This window comes from Pleurodeles waltl, chromosome 6 (genome assembly GCF_031143425.1).
Source record: "Pleurodeles waltl isolate 20211129_DDA chromosome 6, aPleWal1.hap1.20221129, whole genome shotgun sequence".
Taxonomy (NCBI): domain Eukaryota; kingdom Metazoa; phylum Chordata; class Amphibia; order Caudata; family Salamandridae; genus Pleurodeles; species Pleurodeles waltl.
In genome coordinates this window covers 416,348,352-416,375,631 of record NC_090445.1, presented here as the reverse complement: position 1 = coordinate 416,375,631, position 27,280 = coordinate 416,348,352, and the positions used below count along the sequence as shown (strand labels likewise).

Genomic DNA, 27,280 nt, shown 5'->3' with positions numbered 1-27,280 from the left:
CTATTATGACCCACATCGGGAGGACATCAGGAAGAGGTGAAACGACCTACGGGGGAAGGTGCGTTCTGTGGTCTCAAGACACCACCTCGCGGTTCAGCGGACTGGCGGCGGACCCCCACCTCCTCACCCACAACTAACAACATGGGAGGAGCAGGTCTTGGCGATACTGCATCCTGAGGGCCTCGCAGGAGTAGGTGGAGGAATGGACTCTGGTAAGACAAATCTTAATTATTGCATCCCCCACCCTACCTGCATGCCATCACATACCCCCACCCTCACCCTCACCCTCACCCCCAGCACCCCAACTCCTCACATATGTCCCAACATCACAAACCACCAATCCCTACACCTAGCCCTGCATGGAACAACAAAGCATGGACACCCATCACTAAAGCATGCCCACTGCACATACCCATACAACCCCCTAAACCATCCTCACACAAGGTCCCACACAGGAATGCAAGCACTGGGGTACACGGTCACCCACCCATTGCACACCATGACACACACAGATGTAATAACCATCCTTTTATACCCCTGCAGGACCCCTACCCAACGTCACCGGACAGGAGGGTCCACACATGTCCACACCACCAACAGAAGAGGCCCACAGTGATGACAGCAGCTCTGTCCAACTGGATCTAGATGACCAGCCCGGCCCATCGGGGACCTCTGGACAGTCGGTTCCCCTCACCCAGTCACAGGCCACCACAGACCTTCCCCCCTCTTGAAACATCAGCACAGCACCCACCCAGCGGGCCCATACCTCCGTCCCCAGGACACGTCAATCATCAGTGTGTCCACCACTACAGGGAACCCAGGATAACCCACCACCCCAACAACAACAGGGACCTGGGGGCAGTGGTAGTGGGCACATGGTCCAGGGGACGGAGGCCCAGGAGCACAGGGGAACTGGGAGGGCTGCTGTACGACAGGGGGCGGACAGGCCAAGGGAACCCACTCTCCACGAGGCCTTCTCCTCCATCATGGGAGCATACCACCACTCCCAGGAGACGATGGCAACAGTACTGGCCACGTTTCAGGAGACCCAGCGCCTGCAGGAGAAACAGTATATGGGTTTCAGGGAGGAAGTCAGAACCATCAGCTCCACCCTGGGCACCATGATAGGGGTGCTGAAGGAAGTACTCAACACCAGGAGGGACACTGTGGCACTACAAGGCGCCCCTGACACTAGAATGGACGATGAACCGCCCACCACCTCCGCTGGCGCTAGTGGACAGGACGCCCTGCCACAGGACCACCACACCAGCACCCCACCCCCTGCAGAGGGAGAACCACCCCGCAAACGGTCCCTGAGATCCAGGACAAAGACAGAGCACGATGCCAAGACCCCGCCAAGAAATGAGACCACCATGATTGTCATCCTACTGTCCCACTTTGTCACCCTGTCCATACTTTAACTGCCCCAGTACCACTTCCTATGCCCATTTGGGCAATGCACCTGTGAGACTAATAGACTGGACTCTGCCATGGACATTCCTCCGCCATCAACCCTCACCATTTCACTTCCCCCTCCAATATTGAGCACTTAAATAAACACACTTAAAGCACAAAACAATCTGGAGTCTGTCTGTGATTTCGAAATAGTGTATTAGCAATTACAGTGACAAAATGCTCTTTCAATTGTAATGTCAACATACCTATGTCATACAGCTCTAGTCCATGAGGAATCTAAGCAGATGTCACACAGTGGGACCACATCTGTGAAATCGTAATGGAAAGTGACAACTCAGTGACCATACACTGTGTGAAAACGACAGACAGTAGAGAGGTAGTAGTGTTAAAGTACATGTAGTAGGCAGGTCTGTACTCTTACCTGTGTCTCACTGGAAATATTGCTGGATCACTGAGTCCCTGTTGTTCATGTCTTCTTCCTCTGCTTCCTCGTCTTCACTGTCCACAGGCTCCACAGCTGCAATAACACCGCCATCTGGACCATCCTCCAGCAGAAAAGGCACCTGTCATCGCAAAGCCAAGTTATGAAGCACACAGCAGGCCACGATGATCTGGCACACCTTTTTGGTGAGTAGAATAGGGACCCACCTGTCATATGGAGGCACCTAAACCTGGCCTTCAGGAGGCCGAAGGTCCGCTCGATCACCCTCCTAGTTCGCCCATGGGCCTCATTGTAGCGTTCCTCTGCCCTTGTCCTGGGATTCCTCACTGGGGTCAGTAGCCATGACAGGTTGGGGTAATCAGAGTCACCTGCAAATGGTGAGGGACAACTGTTAGGCACGCACTAACCTGGAGGGATAGCCCCAGACCCAGACAACCATTCCCACTGATTTGCCTCCAGGTGCTCACCTAATAGCCACACACGGTGCCTCTGGAGTTGTGTTTCAGAAGGGCAGACAACACTCTGGACAATACGTTGGAAAACATAGGCTGGGACATCCCTGATGCTATGGCCACTGTTGTTTGAAAAGACCCACTTGCAAGGAAATGGAGCACTGACAGCACCTGCACTTGAGGGGGGATTCCTGTGGGATGACGGATTGCTGACATCAGGTCTGGCTCCAACTGGGTACACAGTTCCTGGATTGTGGCACGGTCAAGCCTGTATGTGATAATCAAATGTCGCTCCTCCATTGTCGACAGGTCCACCAACGGTCGGTACACCGGAGGATGCCGCCATCTCCTCACATGTCCCAGCGGGCGGTGCCTAGGAAGGACAACAGCGAGCACAGAGTCAAACAACTCAGAGGTACGTACCCACAGTTTACCCAGGAGACCAATCATACACAAAAGGTGGCCTGTATGTGTGTTGAGTCTAGGCCTAGGTATGTGTGACGCAGTTGGAAATGAAGCCATGTGGGGCCCTGAAATGGCGGCTGCCTGACCTCTAAAGTGGGACAATGGGATGTGAGGTAACTGCGCTGGCGTTGTACACCGTCGCAGTAGGCGGTCGAAGACCGTGGCGAAATGCTGCATTGGTTAACATTGGACCCTATGGGTCCCAGGAGCCAATGACGATGTACGCCGGCGGTGACGGTACGCACCGCCGGGGACATGACCTCCACTTTCTATCTGTTCAATCACTCGATACCTGATCTTCGACAGGAGAGGACCTACACTGCAAGTGCTGCTGTGACCTCGGTCTGGAAGAGACAATGGCTCGAGTGTCTGGGGAAAGGGCCCCTGCTTTCACATCGGAGGAGTTGGAGAATCTCGTGGTTGGGGTCCTCCTCCAGTACACGCTACTCTACGGTCCTCCAGACAAACAGGTAAGTACACAGGGAACATGTTGTATGGGCTATGCCTGTGTGGAGAGGGCTGGATGTAAGAAGGAAGGGGGGAGAGTGCTGCGTGCATGAAAGATGGTGAATGCATGTGCCTCATGGCAAGGGTAGGGATGGGGGCCAATCACTTTGACGGTGCAGTTGGTAATAACTTCTCTTTTTCCCCTGTACATTTCATGTAGGTCAGCGCCCACCAGAAAAAAGATATTTGGCGTGCCATCGCCAAGGACGTTCGGACCCTGGGGGTCTACCACAGACGGAGCACCCACTGCCGGAAAAGATGGGAGGACATTCGCCGCTGGAGCAAGAAGACGGCGGAGGCTCAGCTGGGGATGGCCTCCCAACGTGGGAGGGGTGCCCGTCGCACCATGACCCCCCTGATGTTCAGGATCCTGGCGGTGGCCTACCCGGAGTTGGATGGGCGTTTGAGGGCATCACAGCAGCCACAAGGGGGTGAGTACACTCTCATTCTGCTGACTTTGCGCGCAGTGGAGGTGTCTGGGTGGGGGAGGTGGGCTCTGGGTTTCCCTAGGCCAGGGCGAGTTCCGTAGCCAAGGCCCCTCCGTAAGGCAGGCCATGTGGCACCCCAACCCACCTCTGTAGAGTGCCAAGTACAACTAGTCATGCCCCTGTGTCATCTATGTGTGCAGATGTCGTCCATAGCCTTGTAGGCCATTTCCCAGCAATGGAACAGTGGAGCCCAAGAGCGCGGCGTAGTGCAGGAGGCTTCTGTGTCTGTCGTGTCCGCCAGCAGTAGCGGTAATGCATGCACTCAACATGTCTTTCTTCTGTCTCCCCCCCCCCATTTTTGTGGTCTCACTGTTCTTGTGTGCATTAGCATCATCTGGCAGAGGAGCAGTGGCACCAGAGCACGAGGGAGCTGCATCCCACGTGGCCCTGGAGGGCGACACTACAGAGTTTGAATTCACCAGTGGGACGGAGGGCAAGGGGAACTCCACGGCGGGGACAGGAGCTGACACAAGAGACACAGACTCGTCCTCTGATGGGTGCTCCCTTGTGGTGGCGGCAACATCTGTGCCCCCCACATCTACAGGTACAGCCGCCACCCCGACTACCAGCACCGCCCTCCCAGCAGCCCCTCAGCCTTTGCCCGGTGCCCGCTCACCCAGGAGGGTGGGCATCACCTTCGCCCCAGGCACCTCAGGCCCTGCCCCAGTCTCCCCTGCTGCCCTCAGTGAGGAGGCCATTGACCTCCTCAGGTCCCTCACTGTTGGGCAGTCTACCATTTTGAATGCCATCCAGGTTTTAGAGAGGCAGTTGCAACAAACCAATTCATTCCTGGAAGGCATTCATTCTGGTCAGGCGGCCCTTCAGGGAGCTTTTCAGACTCTGGCCTCAGCACTGATGGTAGCCATTGTCCCCGTCTCTAGCCTCCCCCTCCAACTTCCTCCACCCCGACCCAATCCCCTGTACCTCAGCCTATCCCAAGCACACCTACAGACCAACATGCACACACCTCAACACCCAAGGGAAGCTCAGGCAAACATAAGCACCACACATCCCACAGGCACTCACGCAAGCATCACACACATGCAGACACACCAACATCCACTGCCTCCACTGTGTCCCCCTCCTCCTCGTCTCCCTCCTCCCTCCCAGTCTCGTCTACACTCACACCTGCATGCACTACCTCTACAGCCACTACGTCCCTCTCCAGCACACCCTCCACCACACCCCGCTCACGTGCAGTCACCACCCCCACTACCATTCACACGTCCCCTGTGTCCTCTCCAAGTGTGTCTGTGACGGCCCCTCCCAAGATACACAAATGCAGGCACACACCCACACAACAGTCATCCACCTCACAACAGCCTCCAGCGCATGCACCTTCACCCAAAGTCACCAAACGTACACCTCCTACAACCACCACCTCTTCCTCCACTCCCAAACCCCCTCCAGCTACCCGTCCCAGTGTGTCCAAAAAACTTTTCCTGTCCAACCTTGACCTCTTTCCCACACCTCCCCCACCTCGTCCGTCTCAGAGGTCCCAAACTAGCACCTTAGCCACAACATCTCCGGGACCAGTGGTGCCTGTAGTCACCGGAATCTGGAGTGCACCGGCCACCAGGGCAGCTAATGTGGCACGGAGCCACAGCACAGACAGTCCCCCACCTGTGAAGCATCAGAAGTTGGCCAGTGCCCGGCGGGAGAGGGGGAAGACTCCAGCCACCAAAGCTGCTCCCAGGGGTACAGGTGGGAGTGTGGAGTCAGCTGTGACACCTTCCAAGGTGGGGAAGGGCCACAAGAAACCCGGCAAGTCTTGAAAGAGCAGCACGGCGGAGAAGACCGCCATCATCCCCGCTGCCCAGGAGGCCACCGCCAGCACCAGCCCAGCTGTCCAGGAGGCCCCGCCGCCTCAAGCACCGATGAACAGGGCACCGCCGCCTTAAGCACCGCTGAGCAGGGCACCGGCGTCTCAAGCACCGCTAGCCCATGAGCGGCAGGGGCACTGACGCAACTGAGTCCGTCACGGGGTCAATGATGCACTCGGCACCATGCCCCCTCCAGAACCAGTGGAGAGATACATCCTCTACCAATGTCCTTAGCAGGATGAAGCACTCTGGGCACCATGCCCCCTCCAGAACCAGTGGAGACTGTCATCCACTACCTCTGTCCTTAGCAGGATGAAGCACTCTGGGCACAAAGCCCCCTCCAGAACCAGTGGAGACTGTCATCCACTACCTCTGTCCTTAGCAGGATGAAGCACTCTGGGCACCATGCCCCCTCCAGAACCAGTGGAGAGATACATCCACTACCTCTGTCCTTAGCAGGATGAAGCACTCTGGGCACCATGCCCCCTCCAGAACCAGTGGAGACTGTCATCCACTACCTCTGTCCTTAGCAGGATGAAGCACTCTGGGCACCATGCCCCCTCCAGAACCAGTGGAGAGATACATCCACTACCTCTGTCCTTAGCAGGATGAAGCACTCTGGGCACCATGCCCCCTCCAGAACCAGTGGAGACTGTCATCCACTACCTCTGTCCTTAGCAGGATGAACCACTCTGGGCACAAAGCCCCCTCCAGAACCAGTGGAGAGAAACATCCACTACCTCTGTCCTTGGCAGGATGAAGCACTCTGGGCACCATGCCCCCTACAGAACCAGTGGAGACTGTCATCCACTTGTAAGACTGTGACTTTGCACTCCCCAGGATTGAACAGTGGGCAACCCACCCACTGTAGAGACTTGAGAGACTGTGGCTTTGTACTCCCCAGGATTGAACAGTGGGCAACCCACCCACTGTAGAGACTTGAGAGACTCTGGCTTTGCACTCCCCAGGCTTGAAAAGTGGGCAACCCACCCACTGTAGAGACTTGAGAGACTGTGGCTTTGCACTCCCCAGGATGGAACAGTGGGCATGTGGCCGCCTAGTGGATTTGGCGTCGTGCACTCAAGCGGCTGAGGTGCCCCCCCTTTCCCTCCCCCTGAGGTGCCTGTTTAGTTGCTCTCTGATGCCCCTGCACTGTTCTCTCCATCAAGGTCGGGGATCTTGTGTGGGCCTCGCCCATACCGTGTGGTCCCAGTGTTCCACGGACTTTCTGAGTGCACTACCTGGACTACTATGCTTGGTATATATTATGTACATGGTGTATATATATATTTCTGCCTACTTGCTTTTAATATATTACAATGGTTACACTCATTTTCTATTGTCTTTGCATTCTTCCAGGGGGTTTGGGAGGTGTAACTGTGATGTATTGATATGCATTAGTGTGTGTGTTGTAGTCGGTGAGGGCGGGGGTGGGGGTGTTGCGTTTGTGTGTCCCTGTTTTTTCCCTCCCCCCTCACCTGTGTCATAGGTGCAGTATCCTCTGTGGTCGTTGCCGCCGGCGTTCGTGCTCCTGGTAGAGGAGCAGGAAGACTATTGCAGGTAGAATTTGGAGTTCCAGATCTATGGCGTCCTCGTTCCTCATGGGGTGTGTAGAGGTGAGCGTTTTCCCTTTGGGATTCCTGTTTCCGCCGTGCTTTTATCTGCGGTGAGTCCGCCCCGGAAAAGGTGGCGGATTGGCCTGTCATAATAGTGTGGGCGGTACATTGTCTCCCGCCTGTCTGTTGGCGGTGACCAGCAAGCTGTTTGTTTGTACCGCCGTGGCGGTCGGAGTGTTAAAGTGGCTGTCTTTGTTGACGGTTTCCGCCACGGTCGTAATTGCAAATATTTTACCGCCGGCCTGTTGGAGGTATTACCACCGCTTTAACACCGACCGCCAGGGTCGTAATGACCACCTAAATGTTTTATTTAATTCATAAACAAATATGCCAAACCTAATTTTTAATGGGTAGGGTGGAGCTTTTCTAAATCTAATTGAGATCACTCACTGTCTATGCTGTATTCTGTTTATGCACTTGCACTGCTCCCATGAATCAATCTGAGGGCACTATCTTAATTTTAGCCTCCAATTTAAAATTCCTTCACATGTACAGTATGTTATAAAAATTTCAAGTTTACGTTTTGCTTCTGTCTTTATATGCACTTTATTGATCTGTTAATATCATCTAATTTTCTAAGCAGTTGTGTGCTCCCTGAGAAAACTTCACGGACCCCTGGTGTCCTCGGACCACGGGTTAAGAATCACCGATTTAGAACATCTTTTCTTACTAGCTGCCCCAACACACACCCTTACTAAATTTCCTTCTGTGTACACTCTTTTCAACGCTCTCACACAGCACTGGCTTATCCAAAGTACACAGATTAGTTCTATCTATCCACGCAGGAACCATCAAGGTGCATGCCACTCTACCCTTCAAAAAGAAAATGGTGTTTTGACAGTATGAGGTGTAGTTTGGTAATTCCACAACATTTATTTATTATTTTTCTAGCATAATCCACTACACATAGCCAACTGAATACATTTGGTTAATACTAGATGGAAATGTTTAACCAACTCATTTCCACATGGATGATATAGTGCTGTTTTGAGATGTTTGGTTTATTTTTTCAGGAATACTTTAAAGTTTTCAGAAACAAATAGTGGGCCATTATTGGATACTATTTCGGTGGGCAACCCTCTATCCTAAACACTTCTCAAATGGAAATTACATTGGGAGCCTTAATATTGCTAGTAAAAGCAATCTCAGGCCATTTAGAATAATATTCCATCATTACTATGGCAAATGTACTTCCTGTACCTACATAGTCAAAAGAACAACAAATATTTATAGCCACCATCCTCCATGCTCTATGTGGCTCTATGTGGCAATTTCATTGCCTCCACAGCTGTGTTTTTCTTGTCACTGCAACACAAGGAATGCAGCAACAAATCTTTAAATTGCTTGGTCCATGCCAGGCCACCATATGTATTACATGCAGTTGTTCAAATTACTTATTTCACAAAATTGTTGGAATTACTAATCTTTTGCTCCTACGAACAATGCCATGCTCTACCAATAATTTATCCCAAACGGAGGAAACTCATTCAAACCAGGAAACCCTTGTTATCAATAACCAAAACAGCTCATCATCCTCTACAGCTCTTTTCCACTCCTCTTCCCTCTTCGTATACACACTGGACAGTTCTGATAATGAACCCTCATCAAGAACATCATTAGATTTATATCCACAGATGTTACATGTTATAAGGCAAGACACACTTCTAGTGCAGTTTCAAAGGGGCACCATGAGCAGCGAAAGACAGGTTGCACACAAAATGACACAAAATGACACAAAATGACACAAAATGACAGTGACCAGTTCCTTTCTAGTTCTTCCAACAGCGATTCTCCAAAGTACTGTATCATGCAAATAAAAATAGCAACAGTGGGATACAGCCAATTAATGCCAATGTTATCGGGAATCCTCCAAAAACATTTGAAAAAAGTGAGTACATGGCTGAAGGTATAACTCCAAACACAGTCAGGAAGGTGCTAACAAAACCAGAACCTAAAGGCTTAAAAAATTGTACAATCTCAGTGGTGTTGAATGCATTAAGGATCCAAATTATTAGTGCACCAAAATGTTTTGGGAAGTTGGTATTTAGGAGGAACTATCTCTGCGGACAACCTTGCCACCTAGGGTCATAGGTTTTATGGGCTGATGTGAGAGCCATGTGTTATTAAAACAAAAGAGCCTTCAATCTGCCCAGCTTGTCAAAATTTAGATTATAAGGAGCAATGTGAGGCCACATAACTGCTACCTTTGCCTCATGCGTGGGGTGTGGTGAAGTAAGTTCCTGCAGCAAGTCGCAATTTTAGAGACTGAAATTACATAGGGAACACCTGGTCTCATCCCACAGCAACCTTGATCGCTCAACATTAAGTAACTCCCAATCGTCAGCAGATGAAACACTGAGTGAATCAAAGGGATGGGAATACCCTTATATATCAAGCCAAATTCGAGACAGAAGCATTGTATGTTCCGTGCAAGGACAGTTGTTTACAAATCACTGAATGGCTGAAATCTCACAGTTGCTACCACTAAGAAAGACCTCTTTCTCTCTGTGAAAGCTTTTGTAATCGCAGGGCAGTTCCCAGACCACATGAATGTAACTGTCTCCTAACTGTTCAGATCTGCCTAATTGAAAATGTTTCCAAACAGGAAGTGAACTGAAATGTTGAAATGGTCCGATTAATCACTCAATGTATTAACCACACTGACAATGGTATTTCTGTCACAGTAAAAGCAAACGTTTCTAACTTTTCGTTGTTAAGTATGATGTAAATAGCTTCTCTTTTAGTCATTATCTAGTGTTTCCATGTCAATTTAAAAGTGGCAAATAACCACCCATTGGGACCTGAAAGTGATGAATTAAAGGTACTGTCCCGAACCCAACCATTGAGCTGTTCATCAGTGACATTTAAATTCTTTTGCCAATTATCAAATTTAGCTGGTGATGGAATACTGGGCACATACATTTCTTTTATTTTTGCCAAGCCTAAACAAGTTGATTGTTATATGGTACCATTGAGGAATACAAATTCTAACAGAATAAGGCATGCTCTAGATAAAGCCCCATACCCTGTATTTGCCAATCTTTTGTTCCCCACACACTCATTAAGTCAATTCACTTTTTTCAATACTCCTAACCTTCTATATCCAACTGGGAAACATAGGAATCTGAATAAATCAATTTGGAGTCGTGCTTTTGAAGGTGGTAATTAAAAGTAATAGGACTCACTATCTTTAACATCATGCCCAGTAAAATAAGAACACTTTTCTACAAATGTTTTAGAACTCCCCACTGGTGGAGTTGGGCAATGTTCCCACTGTGTATAAATATAAACTACTATTGGGGTATCAGTGTGGTGTAGTAAATGATGTCTATAAAGGTGCTAACTGGACATTTCCCCGTGATTTACAGTGTTCATATACACATCTTCACTTTGAAATACGATACATAATATTCAAGCTCAGAAAGCATAGGATCAACTGTTTTGACATTCCAGTCATCAGAAACAATCCCCAGTGCATAATATAATTCATTGATATTTTAAAAACATATGAAATTTGAATCATTTCTGTGGGGCCGGAAATATCAAACAGTACTTTATCCCAAACAATCCCATCAGGAACAGCTGAAATATTCACAAAGGATAAGTCTCTTCAGACCTTAGGATAGGTAAGGTTTTAAAACCTCATCCACCAGTTCAACAGCAGAATATTCAGAAAGATAATGCCATGTATCAGCAGAAAGAAAACTATGACAAAAACAATCCAAAGGAGAAAAGCAAGCAAAGTCAATAGTATCCACAGATAGTGCCATGGACGGACTAAATAGTTGCGTTTAAGTCAGTTGAAGAGCTTACATGCTTCTGATACAGGCATTGTAGATGATGTTGAAGAATTTGAAGAAAAGTTGTCAATGACGGCAAAGTAACCAGAAATTGTCTGTGCAAAAATTGGAGCCAGTGCAGGTGAAAGGGAACTGGTAGATGTATCCGTTGATGGTTCATAATTAACAATTCCATCCGTTTGTGTTGCATTTGAAGAGTGGAAATCTATATTCTGGACATTTCTTGTTGGTGAAGTGGTGACATGAATCAACAAAAGTTCATTCTCAGCCCCCCCCAACCTCAGGGAAATAATTTTAGCATTGCTGAATTCTTCAAGAGGTAACTCCTGGATGGTAGTGAGAGGGGCACGGGAACTACCCAGGAATCCTCATGGTCTACTGTGCAAGATCAGCCACATGATGCAATCTGACGTGGTCAATTGAAACAAAGTGGTTTTCTTTAGAACCAGGTAGTGGTGGTAGAATGACAGTACTGGTATAGTGTATTCCCAGGACTGGAACCGGTGCTCAGTAGGAAGGGCCAATCTCCTTCTTCACAGGTTTCTTGTCACAAACTAGGTCCCAAACTTTAGGAATCCAGCCTGTAGATGTTGACAATCCCTCATCCCCAAGGTGGCGGCATGCATTGATGAATTCTCATCACGGAACTGTTGTGTTTCCTGTAAAACAGTGAAACATTAATTTATGTCAAAGGGTGTTTCTGCCACCACTGCGCCAGGGCTATCAAGATCTAGAACATCCATAGATATCCCAAACAGGACATCATAGGGGTTACGTCCTCCCAAGGGCCTTCTGGGCAGACTATTTAGTACTCTCTGGATTCCATGTAGATGATGTAGCCAACTATGTCCTGAACATAATACTCAAGTTTTTAAAGATTGCTTTAAGTCTCGGTTCGCACGCTCCACTATAAAATTTCCCTCAGATGATAGGGTGATGAGAAATGCACTTCAACACCTATTGTTGTGATGGTCTCCCTGAATGACCTGGAGGCAAAAGCACAACCCTAGTAGTAGAGTATCAGGTGCAGCCCATTAAGGGATACCTTTTTCTATCTAACACACAACAGGGACATTTTCCTTGTCTTCATTAGGGCCCAGAGAACTCTTGCTAAGTTAGTGCCTTTAAATAGGTGATCAGAAACCCTCCTCAACAGGGACAGATGTAAGACGGGAGCTGAAGGAGGATGTCAACAGATCAGGGCCAGAAGAACATCCTTTCCTGTAACGCCCATACTTCTGGCGTTACCAAGGTCCGCTTCCGATGCATGCATGTGTAGCTGTCAGCAGGGAGCAAGGCGGCCCCACCCAGTGGGCGGGAAGAGCTGCTGGGGATCTGCAAGTAAAAGTCTCAGCAGCACTGAATAGCAGAGGTGTTAGAACAATTTTCAGAGTGGGGGTGCTGGCAATCAACATCACATTACTAAAGTCATATGTGCTGTGAACATCGAGGTGCTACTTAGAGAGATCGTGCTATGTGAGCCAAAATAATTTCGCTGCAGAAGTGGTGGCCCAGTTATGCATGTAGTAGGTAGTAAACATTTTGTGAGGTATTGCCATTTTTAGACAACTCATTCTCCATTGAAATGTTTCTCTTTTTTACCTGAATCACAGGAAGTAAATACTGGACTGAAAATACACCCTCAGCTGGGAAAGAATGAGGCCTTAATTGATTTTCATAACATGCAATGGTCTGGTTTAAGTACACCCCTGGGAAAGCATAGTATCCTTTAGCACAAACTGACATTGTATAATGAGCCTTGCCCACTTCAGATAAAGATTATTTCATAACCTACACCAGTGGCTAGTTTCTTTGACCTTTAGGGTATTAATGCATCCTCTAGAGGTATCAGAACATCCCTCTCTTATATGATAACATGCACACAAAACAATAGGCTCCCAAAATGATAATATTTAACAAAGGTAATATTTATTAATACTAAACAAAATAATACAATACTATTTTGCAAAAAGAAACATAAATAATGATAAATATAATGTACACAACCCCCTATTTGTAATGACAAACATAAGTTATAACAATCCCAATGACCCCAAAAGAGAACACATCATACAAACGAACACCAAAGATAACACAAATAGACACAGACAACATCACAAACGTCTCAAGACAGGACAGCAAGATATAAGAAGACATATAAACCCCTTCGCAATGAAACAAAATTAATAAAACACCTCAATATTTTCAGCTGATAATACAGTAAATACACTGAAAAAATATATTGTTGATAATATTTACACAATTGTTAAAGTAACTCATAAACACAAGAGCAGAATGCTCACTCTCCTAAATGTCCATAAATTCATCAATAAAGTTGCTTGTTGTCAAACATCCAATTATAGTATCAAAGGGAAAAATTGCCAGAAAGTCATTCTATGTGTTTGTTAATCCAAAAATATCTCATTCGATCTGGTATATCAAAGAAGTCGCCTTTCTATGTATTTGTTAATCCAAAAATATCTCATTCGATCTGGTATATCAAAGTGCCACCACCTTCCTCAGGGCGTTCGATATTCCAAAACATATGGGGTCTCCTTCATCAAGGTAAATCTAATATGAATAAATAAATAAATAAAGGTGTATGAATAACACCATCAAAAAGATATATATAATGGACCTCTCAAATAATACAAATTAGACTATTTGTCCCACTCTCAGCCCATATAATACACCAGTGAAGAAATAAAGTTACCCGTAAGAACAGAAACCAGCTGTCACCATGTGAAGACAAAATAAAACAATAAACTAAAAAATATAGCTACCACAAAAGCAACTATCAGCCAAAGCTTCACTCAATGCCTCAACCATGTCCCAAAGGCTCAAATGGTTCTTTACTCCTCTTTCATGGCTTTGATGCCCCAGCTATAAAAAACATAACCGACATTAACAAAAACCACACTGCATAAACATATCTCAATTACAAAGATTTCCACTAAGCCCCACATAAAAGTGCTTACCAGGATTCAATAATTCTCCTAGGAGGCTGCCAGATAAGTGAAAAAGCCGTCTCACGCAGCGACGCGGAAACCGCGTTTGTTTAGATTTCAACGGCGGGCGAGCCCGGATTGGTCTTGGTCTGATAAATGCACGCATCCCGGCATGTTATCATATAAGAGAGGGATGTTCTGATACCTTAGGTTTACTACCCTTGATCTCTCTCGGGATTGATTTGGGGGCCCTGTTTTCTACTTGTTTGATTAATGCATCCTCTTACATACACCTCACCAATTTGACATATCCAAAATGTAGTTGATTGTTCCTCAGCCAAGTGGCCAGGGGTGTATTGTTCCTCAGCCAAGTACCCAGGAATTACTGTAGCTATTAAAGGAATGTCCTCACTCTCTCTACTGTAGAGAAATCTATCAGTTCATCAGTCTGTGAAGCACAGAAGGTGCAGAGATGTTAGGTCACTTTTTATTGCCAGAGCAGTTGCTTTGCTTTGAATAGTTTTGTTGGTGGAAGTGTAAATAGTTATCAGGCCTCACAATTTGTACCTATCCAGTGCACACACAGGAACTTCCAAAACCTTGAAAAAAGGCAAATCTGACAGTGACCTTAAGAAATCACCTAATGCTTCATAGTTTCCAAATTTACCCTGGATCCATTAGCCATCAGCAGCTTCAAGAGTAATTTTAGTCTCATTATTACAATTGTTTGCAGCTTATGTGTCATTTCAGAGATTGCTTCATTCTGAAAAGATGAGTCACACCAGAGGCACTGCCCATGGTAAATACTATAAAATATAGACATGGTCCTATTACTCTACACACCCTTGTTGACTGAATGATTATTTGATGGTACCATCTCTGTTCCTTAAGCATAATCTAGGGACAAACCCGCTCACAAAAGGTTTGTCGCTAAGCAAGATTATCAGCGCACTCACTGTGCGCTGTGATAACATGAACAACTTTTTTTTTTTTAAACATAAATTTTGGTTTCTTTGAATTTGTAGATATTGTTCATAGTTCAATAGGACTTTATCATCAAATCATAAGTGTTTTGTTAGTAAGCCTTAAACACTTTATTGTATTAGTTTTGTGTCTCAGATGGTGAGTAACAATCAGTTTCTTTCAGTAATCTCTTCAATAACTCAATGCATTTTGGGCATCCACTATTCTTTGTCAGGCAACTGACGTATCCTATATGTGAAAGTTATGGAGACAATACACACACTTGTTAGAAATTGGGTTTTTGGTTGGTCAGGTTACCCTCTGTCCAAGCAAGAACCCTCACTCTAGTCAGGGTAAGTCACACACAATCCAAGATTATCCTGTGCCCACCCTCTGGTAGCTTGGCACGAGCAGTCAGGCTTAACTTAGAAGGCAATGTGTAAAGTATTTGTGCAATAAATCATACAATAACACAATATAGCACCACAAAAATACACCACACAGTGTTTAGAAAAATATACAATATTTATCAGGATAATTGTAGGTCAAAACGAATGAAGATGCAATGTGAAATTGTAGGGATATCACTGGAAAGTGATATAAAGGGCCTGATTCTGACCCCGGCGGCCAGGGTCGGCGGGAGCACCGCCAACAGGCTGGCGGTGCTCCTCAGGACATTCTGAACGCGGCGGTTCAGCCGCGGTCAGAACAGGAAAACCGGCGGTCTCCCGCCGGTTTTCCACTGTCCTGCAGAATCCTCCATGGCGGCGCAGCTTGCTGCGCCGCCATGGGGATTCTGACACCCCATACCGCCATCCTGTTCCTGGCGGGTCGCCCGCCAGGAACAGGATGGCGGTATGGGGTGTTGTGGGGCCCCTGGCATGGGCACTGCAGGGGCCCCCGTAAGAGGGCCCCACTTTGTATTTCAGTGTCTGCTTTGCAGACACTGAAATACGCGACGGGTGCCACTGCACCCGTCGCACATACCCACTCCGCCGGCTCCATTCGGAGCCGGCTTCCTCGTGGGGAGGGGTTTCCCGCTGGGCTGGCGGGCGGCCTTGTGGCGGTCGCCCGCCAGCCCAGCGGGAAAGCCAGAATGGCCTCCGCGGACTTTCGACCGCGGAGCGGCCATATGGCGGCTCCCTCCAGGCGGGCGGCTCCCGCCGCCCGCGGGGGTCAGAATGACCCCCAAAGTGTCTTAAGTCTTTAAAAATCAATCAAAGTCTCTTTCAAGCACAAAGTACCTGGTTTGGAGTGGAAAATCTCTGCAAAGGGCCGCAGAAGAAGAGATACATGGAAAAATGATGTGTGCGTCGATTTCTCCCCAGCACACACGGACTTGCGTAGTTATTTCTCACGCGGGGAAGTCGTGCGTCGTTTTCCGGTGCGCGGACAGTCTCTTTCTATGGGTCGCGGGGATTACCAGATGTCCCGGGTCTGTTCGTGGATTCTCCTGCTTGTTTTCCGGCTGCGCGTCGTTCCGCGGGGCTGTGCGTCGAAGTTTCGCTCTCACTGCAGGCGTCGCATCGATTTCCCCTCTGGAAGTCGGGCGGCGTTGTCCTTGCGAGGCCGTGCGTCGAAGTTCCGGCCGCCCCAAAGGCGTCGCGGTGGTCAGTGTCGGTGTGCGGCGTTTTTCTCGCCACGGAACAAGCTGTGCGTCTAAAGTTTCGGCGCACGAAGAATCCAAATGAAAAAGGGAAGTCTTTTTGGTCCTGAGACTTCAGGGAACAGGAGGCAAGCTCCATCCAAGCCCTTGGAGAGCACTTTCACAGCCAGACAAGAGTTCAGCAAGGCAGCAGGGCAACAGCAAGGCAGCAGTCCTTTGTAGAAAGCAGGTGAGTCCTTTAGGCAGCCAGGCAGTTCTTCTTGGAAGGATGCAGGTTCTGGTTCAGGTTTCTTCTCCAGCAAGTGTCTGATGAGGTAGGGCAGAAGCCCTGTTTTATACCCAAATGTGCCTTTGAAGTGGGGGAGACTACAAAGAGTGGCTAAGAAGTGCACCAGGTCCCCTTTCAGTTCAATCCTGTCTGCCAGGGTCCCAGTAGGGGGTGTGGCAGTCCTTTGTGTGAGAGCAGGCCCTCCACCCTCCCAGCCCAGGAAGACCCATTCAAAATGCAGATGTATGCAAGTGAGGCTGAGTACCCTGTGTTTGGGGTGTGTCTGAGTGAATGCACAAGGAGCTGTCAACTAAGCCCAGCCTGACGTGGATTGTAAGGCACAGAAAGATTTAAGTGCAAAGAAATGCTCACTTTCTAAAAGTGGCATTTCTAGAATAGTAATATTAAATCCAACTTCACAAGTCAGCAGGATTTGGTATTACCATTCTGGCCATACTAAATATGACCTTCCTACTCCTTTCAGATCAGCAGCTACCACTTCATTACTGTCTGAGGGCAGCCCCAATGTTAGCCTATGAAGGGAGCAGGCCTCACAGTAGTGTAAAACGAATTTAGGAGTTTTACACTACCAGGACATGTAAACTACACAGGTACATGTCCTGCCTTCCACCCACACAGCACCCTGCTCTAGGGGTTACCTAGGGCACACATTAGGGGTGACTTATATGTGGAGAAAGGGGAGGTTTAGGCTAGGCAAGTACTTTTAAATGCCAAGTCGAGGTGACAGTGAAACTGCACACACAGGCCTTGCAATGGCAGGCCTGAGACAAGGTAAAGGGGCTACTTGAGTGGGTGGCACAACCAGTGCTGCAGGCTCACTAGTAGCATTTAATCTACAGGCCCTAGGCACATATAGTGCACATTACTAGGGACTTATAAGTAAATTAAATAGTCCAATCAGGTATGATCCAAGGTTACCATGTTTAAAGGGAGAGAGCATATGCACTTTAGCACTGGTTAGCAGTGATAAAGTGTGCAGAGTCTAAAAGCCAGCAAAAACAGTGTCCAAAAAGTGGAGGGAGGCAGGCAAAAAGTTAGGGGTGATCACCCTAAGGCTGTCAGGTTTAACAACACTCAATGTGATTTTACCTTCTGTAGGATCAAAATATAATAAAAGAAAGTCATCATACCTTCAGATCATAACTGAGTGACTGGAAATGTTAAAAAGACCTGAAAATAGCCAATGTTTATGTTGTGTTATATGCTCAAATATTTTCGCTTTTAAGTTAGTTTGCACAAAAGGACACATGAAGGGAAGGTACTGTGCAGTTCTGTATCTATGTTATGTTGTAAAGATCTGGAATGTAGGGTGGTTGTTAATGTAGAATGTGTTGGGAGTGGATTCTAAGTGACTTGCTTCTGTACTTAGATGTGGATGGGGTCTCCACAGATGCTGTCTTAATAAAGAGGATTAACTTTACCAGGACCTAGTGTGGCACCATCTTTGGAATTCACATTTGGCAACATTCTTTACGCCTTGCCACCTCATTTTGGTCATTTGGGATTTTGGATGGACTTTCACCTGGATTTCTTTAGCGGAGACCTTAACACTACTTGTGGAGCTTGTCTTAAATTAAACTCAGAAGTACTTTGCATGAAGAAGGAACTGAACCTGTATTGCGGCCACCATGCATGTCTGATTTTATTTTAATATTTAATGGGTTCCGTCTTCTTGTGCGGCCGGTCTGCCCTTTGAGGGCTCACCTTTTTATGGCAAGTGGTGATGGTTGGTGACTGACCACATTTTTTGTTGTCCAGAAATCTAACACTTCAGATCATCCCATGCGGTGGAAGAGTTAACATACTGAAGCATGCTGGTATACTACTGCATCTACTATTGCCTGGCAACCAGAGCATCCTACAGGTGGCCTGGTGTATGTCAGCATTTCTTGTTGCCTGGCAACCCGTCCTTTGTGAAGGAAGCGCAGACGGCCAGGTGCATGCCAGCGTCCTGCATTGCCTAGCAACCTGTGCTACACTGCTGTGATGGGTGCCAGCCTGATAGCCTTGTCATGTCCGGAGAAGAAGCCTGACATTCCTGTGTGTTGGGAGCTGTTTGGAGCAGTCAAGTGTGTCTGCGGTGATATGCTCACCGTTTGGATCTTTACGTCTGCCAGTGACATGCTCACCTCTTATTTGCAAAGTGTGACAGTAGTGATCTGCTTACCTGTGACTCTTGGAGTCTTGCAGTGACACACTCACCTTCAATCTAAAGGGGTGTTGTTTCAATTTAAAAAGCATATTGGAAGGGCCCTCTCACATCAGCCAAGTACTGTTGTTGCGCTGGGCTACTGATACACGGTGATGTGCACATTTCCTTACTGCCTTCATTTTGGGAGCAGCAGTTAATAAGAGCTTGGCAATAGCTTACTGGAGAGACACACTTTGGGGTGCTTTACTACTGGCATGGTGTCTCTCGTTACATGACAGTATAATTTTCCTGCGGTCATTGCTTGTGTTTTATCATTACCATATCTTTATTTTACTTGCAACTTCACATTGTGAATTGTATTTCTGTGTGTGGAAGTGTTCTGGTAGTTTGGTAACATGCAGAATGTCACTTTGCCTTCATTTTTCCTCTCATCCCCAGGCAATCCTCCCATACCACCCCAAAAATGGAAGAAGGTGTTCAGCCATTATGTCCGTGTGTGGGGGACTTCTCTCAATGCTGAGGGGAAGTCATCTTTGTTAATGCATTGTTTTGGACCCGAGGGGCTAGACACTTTTGAGAACCCTCCTGATCTTTCTGACAGGGCTTCCACAGATTTGAATGAGTACGAGATTTGTCCCAAAAAGTTAGATTTGCATTAGCTTCCCAAGGTTAGTACAATTCTTGAACAGTATAACTTTGGGAAGAGAATGCAACGTCGAGGTGAGACGATTGTACAGTACATCAGAGTTGTGTAAGTTGGCGGCTACCTGTCATTTTGGGGCATCTCTGCAGGAGCTCTTCAGAGATGAACTGATGCTGGGGTGTGTGTTGGACAAGGATTAGGATAGAATTTAGTAAAGGACAATCCACCCTTACAAGAGGTCCTTACCACTGCTAAGATGCACAAACACTTTATGGCCTTTGTGGATATCATACAAAAGGATGCTGCAGTGGACAAGGGTGCTAGTGTCAATGTAAAAATTGTTCAGGAGAAATCTGTAAAGGGTAGGTCCTCCTCTAGTATAAAACCTATCCCAAAGTCATTTCAGAGCAAGTAGTTTTTTTGTGGCAAATTTGGGCATGTTGCGAATCACAAGGATTGTCCAGACTGGAAAGTCACATGTAGGAACTGTAGACGCAAAGGTCACTTTACCAGGTACTGCAGGTTAACAAAAGACTTCGGGCCTGATTTAGAACTTGGCGGACGGATTACTCTATAACAGGGGACTCCATAATTAGCTGGTTTCACCAGCGGGATCTGCATGTATACTTGGATCCCAATGAGAATCCATCTGTTTGCATTTAAGAGTTGCCACCCGTCAGATCCATTTCAGGAGGGAATGATATTTGGACAAGAGAGTTTCCTGGGGATGTTGCCAATAAGCTAGGTTGTCTGAAACATTATTATCATCTGATAAAGCTCAAACCCAATGCTTCACCGAAGGTGGCTAAGGTCAAGGGTGTTCCATTACTTGTTAAAAAAGTGTGAGAACTGAGTTGGATAAACTTATTGATAATGGTACCATACAAGAAGTGGAGGCTACACAGTGGGTATCCCCAGTTGTTATGGCTCGGAAATCCGATGGGGAGGCCAGGCTCTGTGTGGATTTAAGGGAGCTCAACAAAGCTTTGGTGGTGGACCACTATCCACTCCCCAATGTAAATGAAATGTTGAGTTCTCTTGATGATGCTAGGCATTTCTCCTCCCTGGACTTAACATCTGTCTATCACCAAATAAGGTTGCACTCCCTGTCCCAAGAACTGACAGGCATTTGTGACACTCTTTAGAACGTTTAAGTACTTAAGAATACCTTTTAGGCTGATTTCAGCTGCCTCTGTGTTTCAGAAATAGCTGGAGTGCATTCTTCAGGGAACTGAAGGTGTCAAGGTGTATCAGGATGAAGTTTTAGTTCTTGGGACTAATCTGAAGGAACATGATGACAGGATGAGAAAAGTCTTGTTGAGCCTATCAGATGCTGGGCTGATGTTGGGAGCTGAAAAATGCAAGTTTGATGACCAGGAAATTGAATATTTGGGACATTTGGTAACAATGTCTGGAATCAAATCAAAGTCTGCTCTGGTGGACACCATTAGGAGTCTCCAAGCACCGCAATATAAGGATGAACTGGTAAAGTTCCTTGGAATAGCTGAATTTTATAATATATTTGTGCCAACATTTCCAGAGAAAACTTGATGTATGAGGGACTTGTTAAAAAAGGGGCAATAATTAATTTGGTGTCAGGAATGCAAAAGAGAATTTGAAGGTGTGAAGTGGTGTTTCAATTAAGCATCCACTTTAGGAAGCTTCCACCCGATGAGAGATGAGTTGTACCTCATGAATGGCACAAGCTCAAAGGGATTAGGAGCTGTTCTTAAGCAAAAGGTGAATAGAAAAGAATGGACTATTATACACACTCGGTGTGTTCTGGGCAAGCGTGAATTGAAGAAGTTTCTTTGGGGAAGGAAGTTTGAAATCAAGACAGATCACAAGCCCCTTAGGGAATTTTTTCAAGGAAGGGCATTGATTTTGCCTCTTACAGAATCCACAAGTGAATTGTTGCCCCGCAAGAATGTGATTTTGTTGTATCCTATTTACATGGGCCAACAATATATTAGCGGACTGTTTATCTAAATTGGGTGACACTGAGAGTGAGATTTTAGAAGAAGGTGATTGGTTCAGTGGAGAGGATTATGAAGAATAGATCAATGTTTGTTTGGTCACTAGGGGTATAGTTTCTGAAGATAAATGGAGAGGTTTGAAGGGCGACGGTGTGTTGCAGAAGAACATGAGGATGGATCCTCTGCTGGTGTGAGAAAAACAAATGTGGTAAGGATGTGAAAGGGTACGGGCAGGTCAGAGATGATTTGGTTGTTGTTGATGGTTTGCCTATGAAGGGTAGTAAGTTGGTCCCTCCAGGCAGGCTGAGAAAGAAATTGGTTTATAGTGCTCACACTAACCATATGAATATTGCCAAATCCAAAGAGAGGGTCAGAGAAGGCTATTGGTGGCCGGCAGTGGACTTGTTTATCAAAAAGAGAGGTAAGAAATTGCATGGACTGTTCACAAGTGACAAAGTGCTAAAGTGTAGAACACAACCAATGGTGTTGAGGGAGTAGGCTAGTGGTCCTTGGACTGGTATTGCCATGGATATTCTGGGTTCGGTCGGTGTTATAGTGGCAGTAGTGCCACCTACAAGCTGGCGCTACATACCGCCATATTATGACTACAGTCTCCAGCCTGGCGGCCGTCACTAGGCCGCCCACGGGAATATGACCCTGCCCACCGCCATAATTTCAGTGGCTTTCTTACTGCCATGAAAACCATGGCGGTAGGCACTATCAGTGCCAGGGAATTAATTCCCAGGCACTGATAGGCTCTCCCGCCCCCCCTCCTGAGAGTCCAACCCTACCCTCCCCCTCCACCTTCCGACACCCCCGACATACACACACCTACACGCACAGACATACACACGCATACACACACACCCACATTCACCCACACATGCATACATCCATGCACACACACATCCACACACACTGACATACATACAAGCACACACGCATTCACACAGCAAAACATACATGCACACTCACATCCATTCATGCACACACGCATTCCACACACCCCACACCCGCATGCACGCACACATAAACATAAACACACAAACACAACACCCCCCACACCCCTTCCTTGTCAGAGCACCCAACTTCCCTGCTTGCAGGGGGTCCTCCGGCAGGAGACGGGACAGGGCGCTGCTACCAGCAGCAGCGTCTGCCAGCAGAACACCACCAGGCCATATCATAGATCATGATACGGTCTGCGGCAGTCTACTGCTGTGCGCGCCACCTGACCTCTGTCTGCCACCATGACCGAAGCCGGAATTCCACCAGCCTTCTGGCAGAATTCCGGCTACGGTCATAATATGGCAGTTGGCTGGTAGCCACGGTGACGGTCTTTTTGAGGCTGTCGCACTGGCGGTAGGCGGCATTTCCCACCTATGTCATAATGAGGGCCAAAGTCTTATGACAGATATGTTCTTGTATGTGTGGACAATGTCTCACACTTGCCTGAGATTAATTTAGTGAGTTAGGTGGACTCTGGAGTGATTATGGATTTCTTGGAAGAATTGTTTGAAAAAGAAGGCTTCCTTTTGACCTTGCTCTCTGACAATGGTGTGCAACTCACATCTGGTGTGGTTGAGGAGTTTCTGAAAGCAAAACAAATGAAACATAAGAAGATGGATCTATATCACCTGGAAAATAATGGTGTGGTTGAAATGTTCATAAAGGTGCTGAAAGAAACTTTACAACAAGCCCTGGGGTGAGGGTCAAACTGGGAAATAGCAAAGAGAAAAAAAAATGCATGAGTATCGTTTCACCCCACCTGTCTTCAACAGAGGTGGCTACTTTCCAATTATTCATATGGATGGCGGTGGATGACCAAGTTGGAAAAGCTGAAGGGTGAAAGAAAAGGGAGAAGATGGAGAAAAATAAGTAGTGATATGATGGGAGGAAGGCTGCCAAAAGCACTGTGGTGCATGTGGGGGACTGGGTGAAAATGAAGTGCCTGATTTTGAATTCCATCACAGTTGTGATGGATATCTCGTCTGCCGAAATCTAAATCCCCTTCTATCCTATGGGACTTAGATTTCAGCGAATGGGATATTTATCACCGTAGTGATGGAGTAACCCGTCCGCCGAGTTCTAATTCAGGCCCTAAGTCTCCTAAGAAGGACAGTAAAATCTACATTTAGCCAGCCATTTAAAGTTAAGTTATTTGCGAATTCTGTGAAAACAAGTGACCATGGAATCTGGAACTTGAATATGGTGGCTAAGTACTATCCCAGTGTAGACGATGCAGCATGTCTTCATGAGGCACAAGATGAATGTGAGTATGTTGGCAGACCTCAGTGACCATGTGAGGAGGGTGCCACTTCACCTATAGGATTGTGTAAATAATGTGTTTTAAATGTGCCTTGTTGTTACAAGTATGCATGTACATTCGCATGTATATTGTATGTTGTGTCATCTTTCTTTGTAACCATGTTGTAATCTAACATGGTAATTACTTTACAAAGTAAAGTGTTCTCATTTCATTTGCTGATGTAATATTGGGCGAGGGAGGTGATGTGGTGTTCTGTTTCTATGTCATGATGTAAAGATCTGGAATGTGGGGTGGTTTCTAATGTGGAATGTGTTGGGTTTGGATTCTATATCAGTTGCTTCTCTACTTCGAAGTCGATGAAGTCTCTGAAGATGCTGTCTTAATACAGAGGATTAACTTTACATGGACCTTGTGTGGCATCATCTTTGGACTTCACACCTACCTTCTTCAGAAACAAAGTATGGAGGAAGTCTTGTTTTCTCTAGGTGTGTGTGTATAATAGCAATGTTCGAAACACCTGATCAAAACTTAAGTGCTCCTTAAGTAATCGTGTTCATCACTATACCTAGTATCTGTTGCATCCTGCTTTTCATTATATTTACACACACATAGATACACATACACACACACATGTGGGGTCCAGCTTAGATCACAGTGGGAAGAGGAAGGCATATGTAGATTTGGCAAATGTTCTTATATCTATAATGTGCTGTGCTCTCTTTTGTTCTGATTAATGGCTCAAGCTTCTTGCTCCTGAGCATGACGTTTAGGAGGGCTCTTCGTTCCCCTGCCTCCTCTTTAGTGGAGTGAGTTCCCTTGCTCTGTGTTCACATTTCTAGAGCGTTCTCTTTCTTCTAGTTTATGGAGTGAGTGCCATTCTTCTGTATTCTGATTTCTGGTTTTAGCTTATTTCTCCTGTGCACTGATTTCTGCCTCTCTCCTTTTCTCTTTGTCTTTTTTTCCTGGAAGGGTTTCCTCCTCCTGATTCGGATTCCCTTGCCACTCCCTTTCTCTTTGTCTCTTTCCTCGATTTGCTCTATTCTCCTGTGCACTGATTCAGATCCCCCATATCTCCTCCTTTCTCTTTGACGTTTCTCGGGATAGGCTCCCTTCTCCTGTGCACTAATTTCAGATTCCACCCCCTTCTCATTGACTTTTTTTCTGAATGGCTCCCTTCTCCTGTGCATTGGTTTCAGAGCTCCCCCCTCCCCCAGCTTTCTTTCTGCTTGTATATTTTTTAGGGTCGAGCGGGCAAAGCACTCTGTCCCTGGTGTAATCCCTCTATGGGCTTTTAACCACGCCCATGTCACGCTCATCAGTTTGGTTGGTTTGTGGGCTTGCCTTTTAAAATTTGCTTGATTTAATTAGTAAAAGACATTCATACCTCATGCCTTTTTTAGTGTTTAGCCCACCCCGTGAGCACTGGGCAACTACTGAAAACATACAAGGCTCGATGTTTTCTGTATGGCTTCTGGAGTACTTTTTATTTTTATTTCATAGGCAGTGCGATCTCGCTGGGCAGTAATTGTGCGCTTTACATGACGCCGCCCCTGTTACAGGGATAATTGCACTTTTGCCGGTTACATGGACAGTTGCACTTTTGCTGGTTACATGGATTTCCTTTTGTGGGTCTGGTTCGCGCTCATGGTGGCCATCGGCTTGCTTATGTGAAACTGTTTTACTTGTCAGTTTATGTGGCAATAAAAGTCTGGTTAGAAGTTAAAAACGCTAATAGCTCTAACTCGAGCTAACGCGAGACCCGTTCCTTTGCAAATGCTTGTTCTGGATGGGCTCCTTATTCTGTGTTCTGATTTATGAAATGTTCTTTCTTTATCTATGCTGCAAATAATTTAGAAGCTCCTCACCAATGGCTCTTCAGGTCAGAAGGGATCTCCATTCAGCAACGTCCTCCTTTCTGGAGAGAGGTCTGGTACACATGCTTACATTCTTTGAGTGTGCTCACATTGTTTGAGTGTGTTATTTTCTGCTTTGCCCTCAATTTTAGACTGTGTTCCATTGCTCCTCTAATTTATGGAATGACCTCGATTCTATGTTCTGATTTCAAGGGTGATCACCATTTCCTTATGTCTTCTTTTCTAGAGCAAGGTCTCTTACCCTACGTTCTCATTTCTGAAGTTGCTGCTTCCCCCTCTTTCCTCAAGCAGAGATTGAGCTCCGTTCCCCTTTCCTCTTCCTTGCAGCAACTTGCTTTACACGATGTGCTCTCCTTTCCCATGCGTTCTCAATTCAGGAGGGATCTCTGGTCCCACACACTATGGTCCAAATTTATACCTTTTTGCACCACATTTGCGTCACTTTTTGACGCAAAAGTGGTGCAAACTTACAAAATGCAATTATATTTTGTAAGATTGTGCATCTTATGCGTAAAAGAATTATGCAAATGCGGCCAAAAAAAAAGTACAAATATGGGTCTATGTTTTCTAGAGTGGGATTTTTCTGATGTGCTTTGATTTCTGGAACGAGCCTGCTTCCTCTAACAGATGTCTTTTCACCGCAGGTGTTCTGTGAAACCAGGACTGAGGAGCCGGACTGTGAAAATGTCAGCACTTTCACCCTCAGCACTTCACGAAACAGTTTCATTACGCTTTCTGCATCAGGCCATTCCAAATACTAGAATTAAAATGCAGTCAAAAGTGAACCGACAAACAACTGGCATCTGAGGTTCCTCACCTCAGCCCAAAGAACGAACATCAGAGAGTATTAAAAAGTGACTCATTGAATCTAGCACCTATGGAAATGTTTACATTACACTCTTCTGCGTCCAAAATACTCAAAAGTCACTTGAAATGGCTGCCTCTCTCTGAGCCCAAGCATTTTTGGAACGATAAAGTGAAAGCAAATTATGAAAACATGAAATAAAAATAATATGTAAAATAAAAATCCAAGTATCATTTGAATGGGGACAAGTTTAGAGTGGAAGGATTGAAGGAGTTTGCAAACTGAAACAATGTCTTGTGATACAAATTAAGGGTCACTATTAACAAACATCTGCTCATCTGGGGAAGGTGTTTTGATGTTCTGTTTATTCCTTAGCTGAGCTAGAACACAAAACTATACATTAAGATACCCAGACACCAGGGCCTTCCTACGTAGAGCAACTTCCAATTAACCTCAACTGGAAAATTAACCTCAACAGGAAAATAAACAACAAGGGAAAAGAACAACAGATTCTACAGTAAAAGTCAAAAGACTAAGCAAGGGAAGTGATGCCTTCTGGGATGTAGGGTTAGGTCTCACCTACAGACAGCTTTAGCCATCTTGTTTTGACAGACCTCTTGTTTACAATACATATCATGTGCTTACAGTGGGCTTTGGGTCAGCCCCTTGCTTTTGACTGGATGACGTTGTTTATCTCAGATGTCTTTTATTTATTAACTGTTATGTAATGCTGATTTGTATAGCACACT

At 46.4% G+C, this 27,280-nt stretch overlaps 1 protein-coding gene across 3 annotated transcripts in view; it reads left to right on the top strand.

Annotated features, from left to right (window-relative positions):
• The window catches only part of LOC138301948 (trem-like transcript 4 protein), a 219,034-nt gene extending 192,281 nt beyond the window's left edge, over window positions 1-26,753 (top strand). For 2 of the 3 annotated variants that reach the window (XM_069242392.1, XM_069242394.1), the window contains exon 4: window positions 26,371-26,753. In XM_069242392.1, the coding sequence (XP_069098493.1) occupies window positions 26,371-26,533 (163 nt within the window). In that variant the 3' untranslated portion in view covers window positions 26,534-26,753. The remainder of the gene's footprint in view (window positions 1-26,370) is intronic. The other variant, XM_069242393.1, reaches the window with a different exon arrangement.
• Window positions 26,754-27,280: the final 527 nt, after the last annotated feature.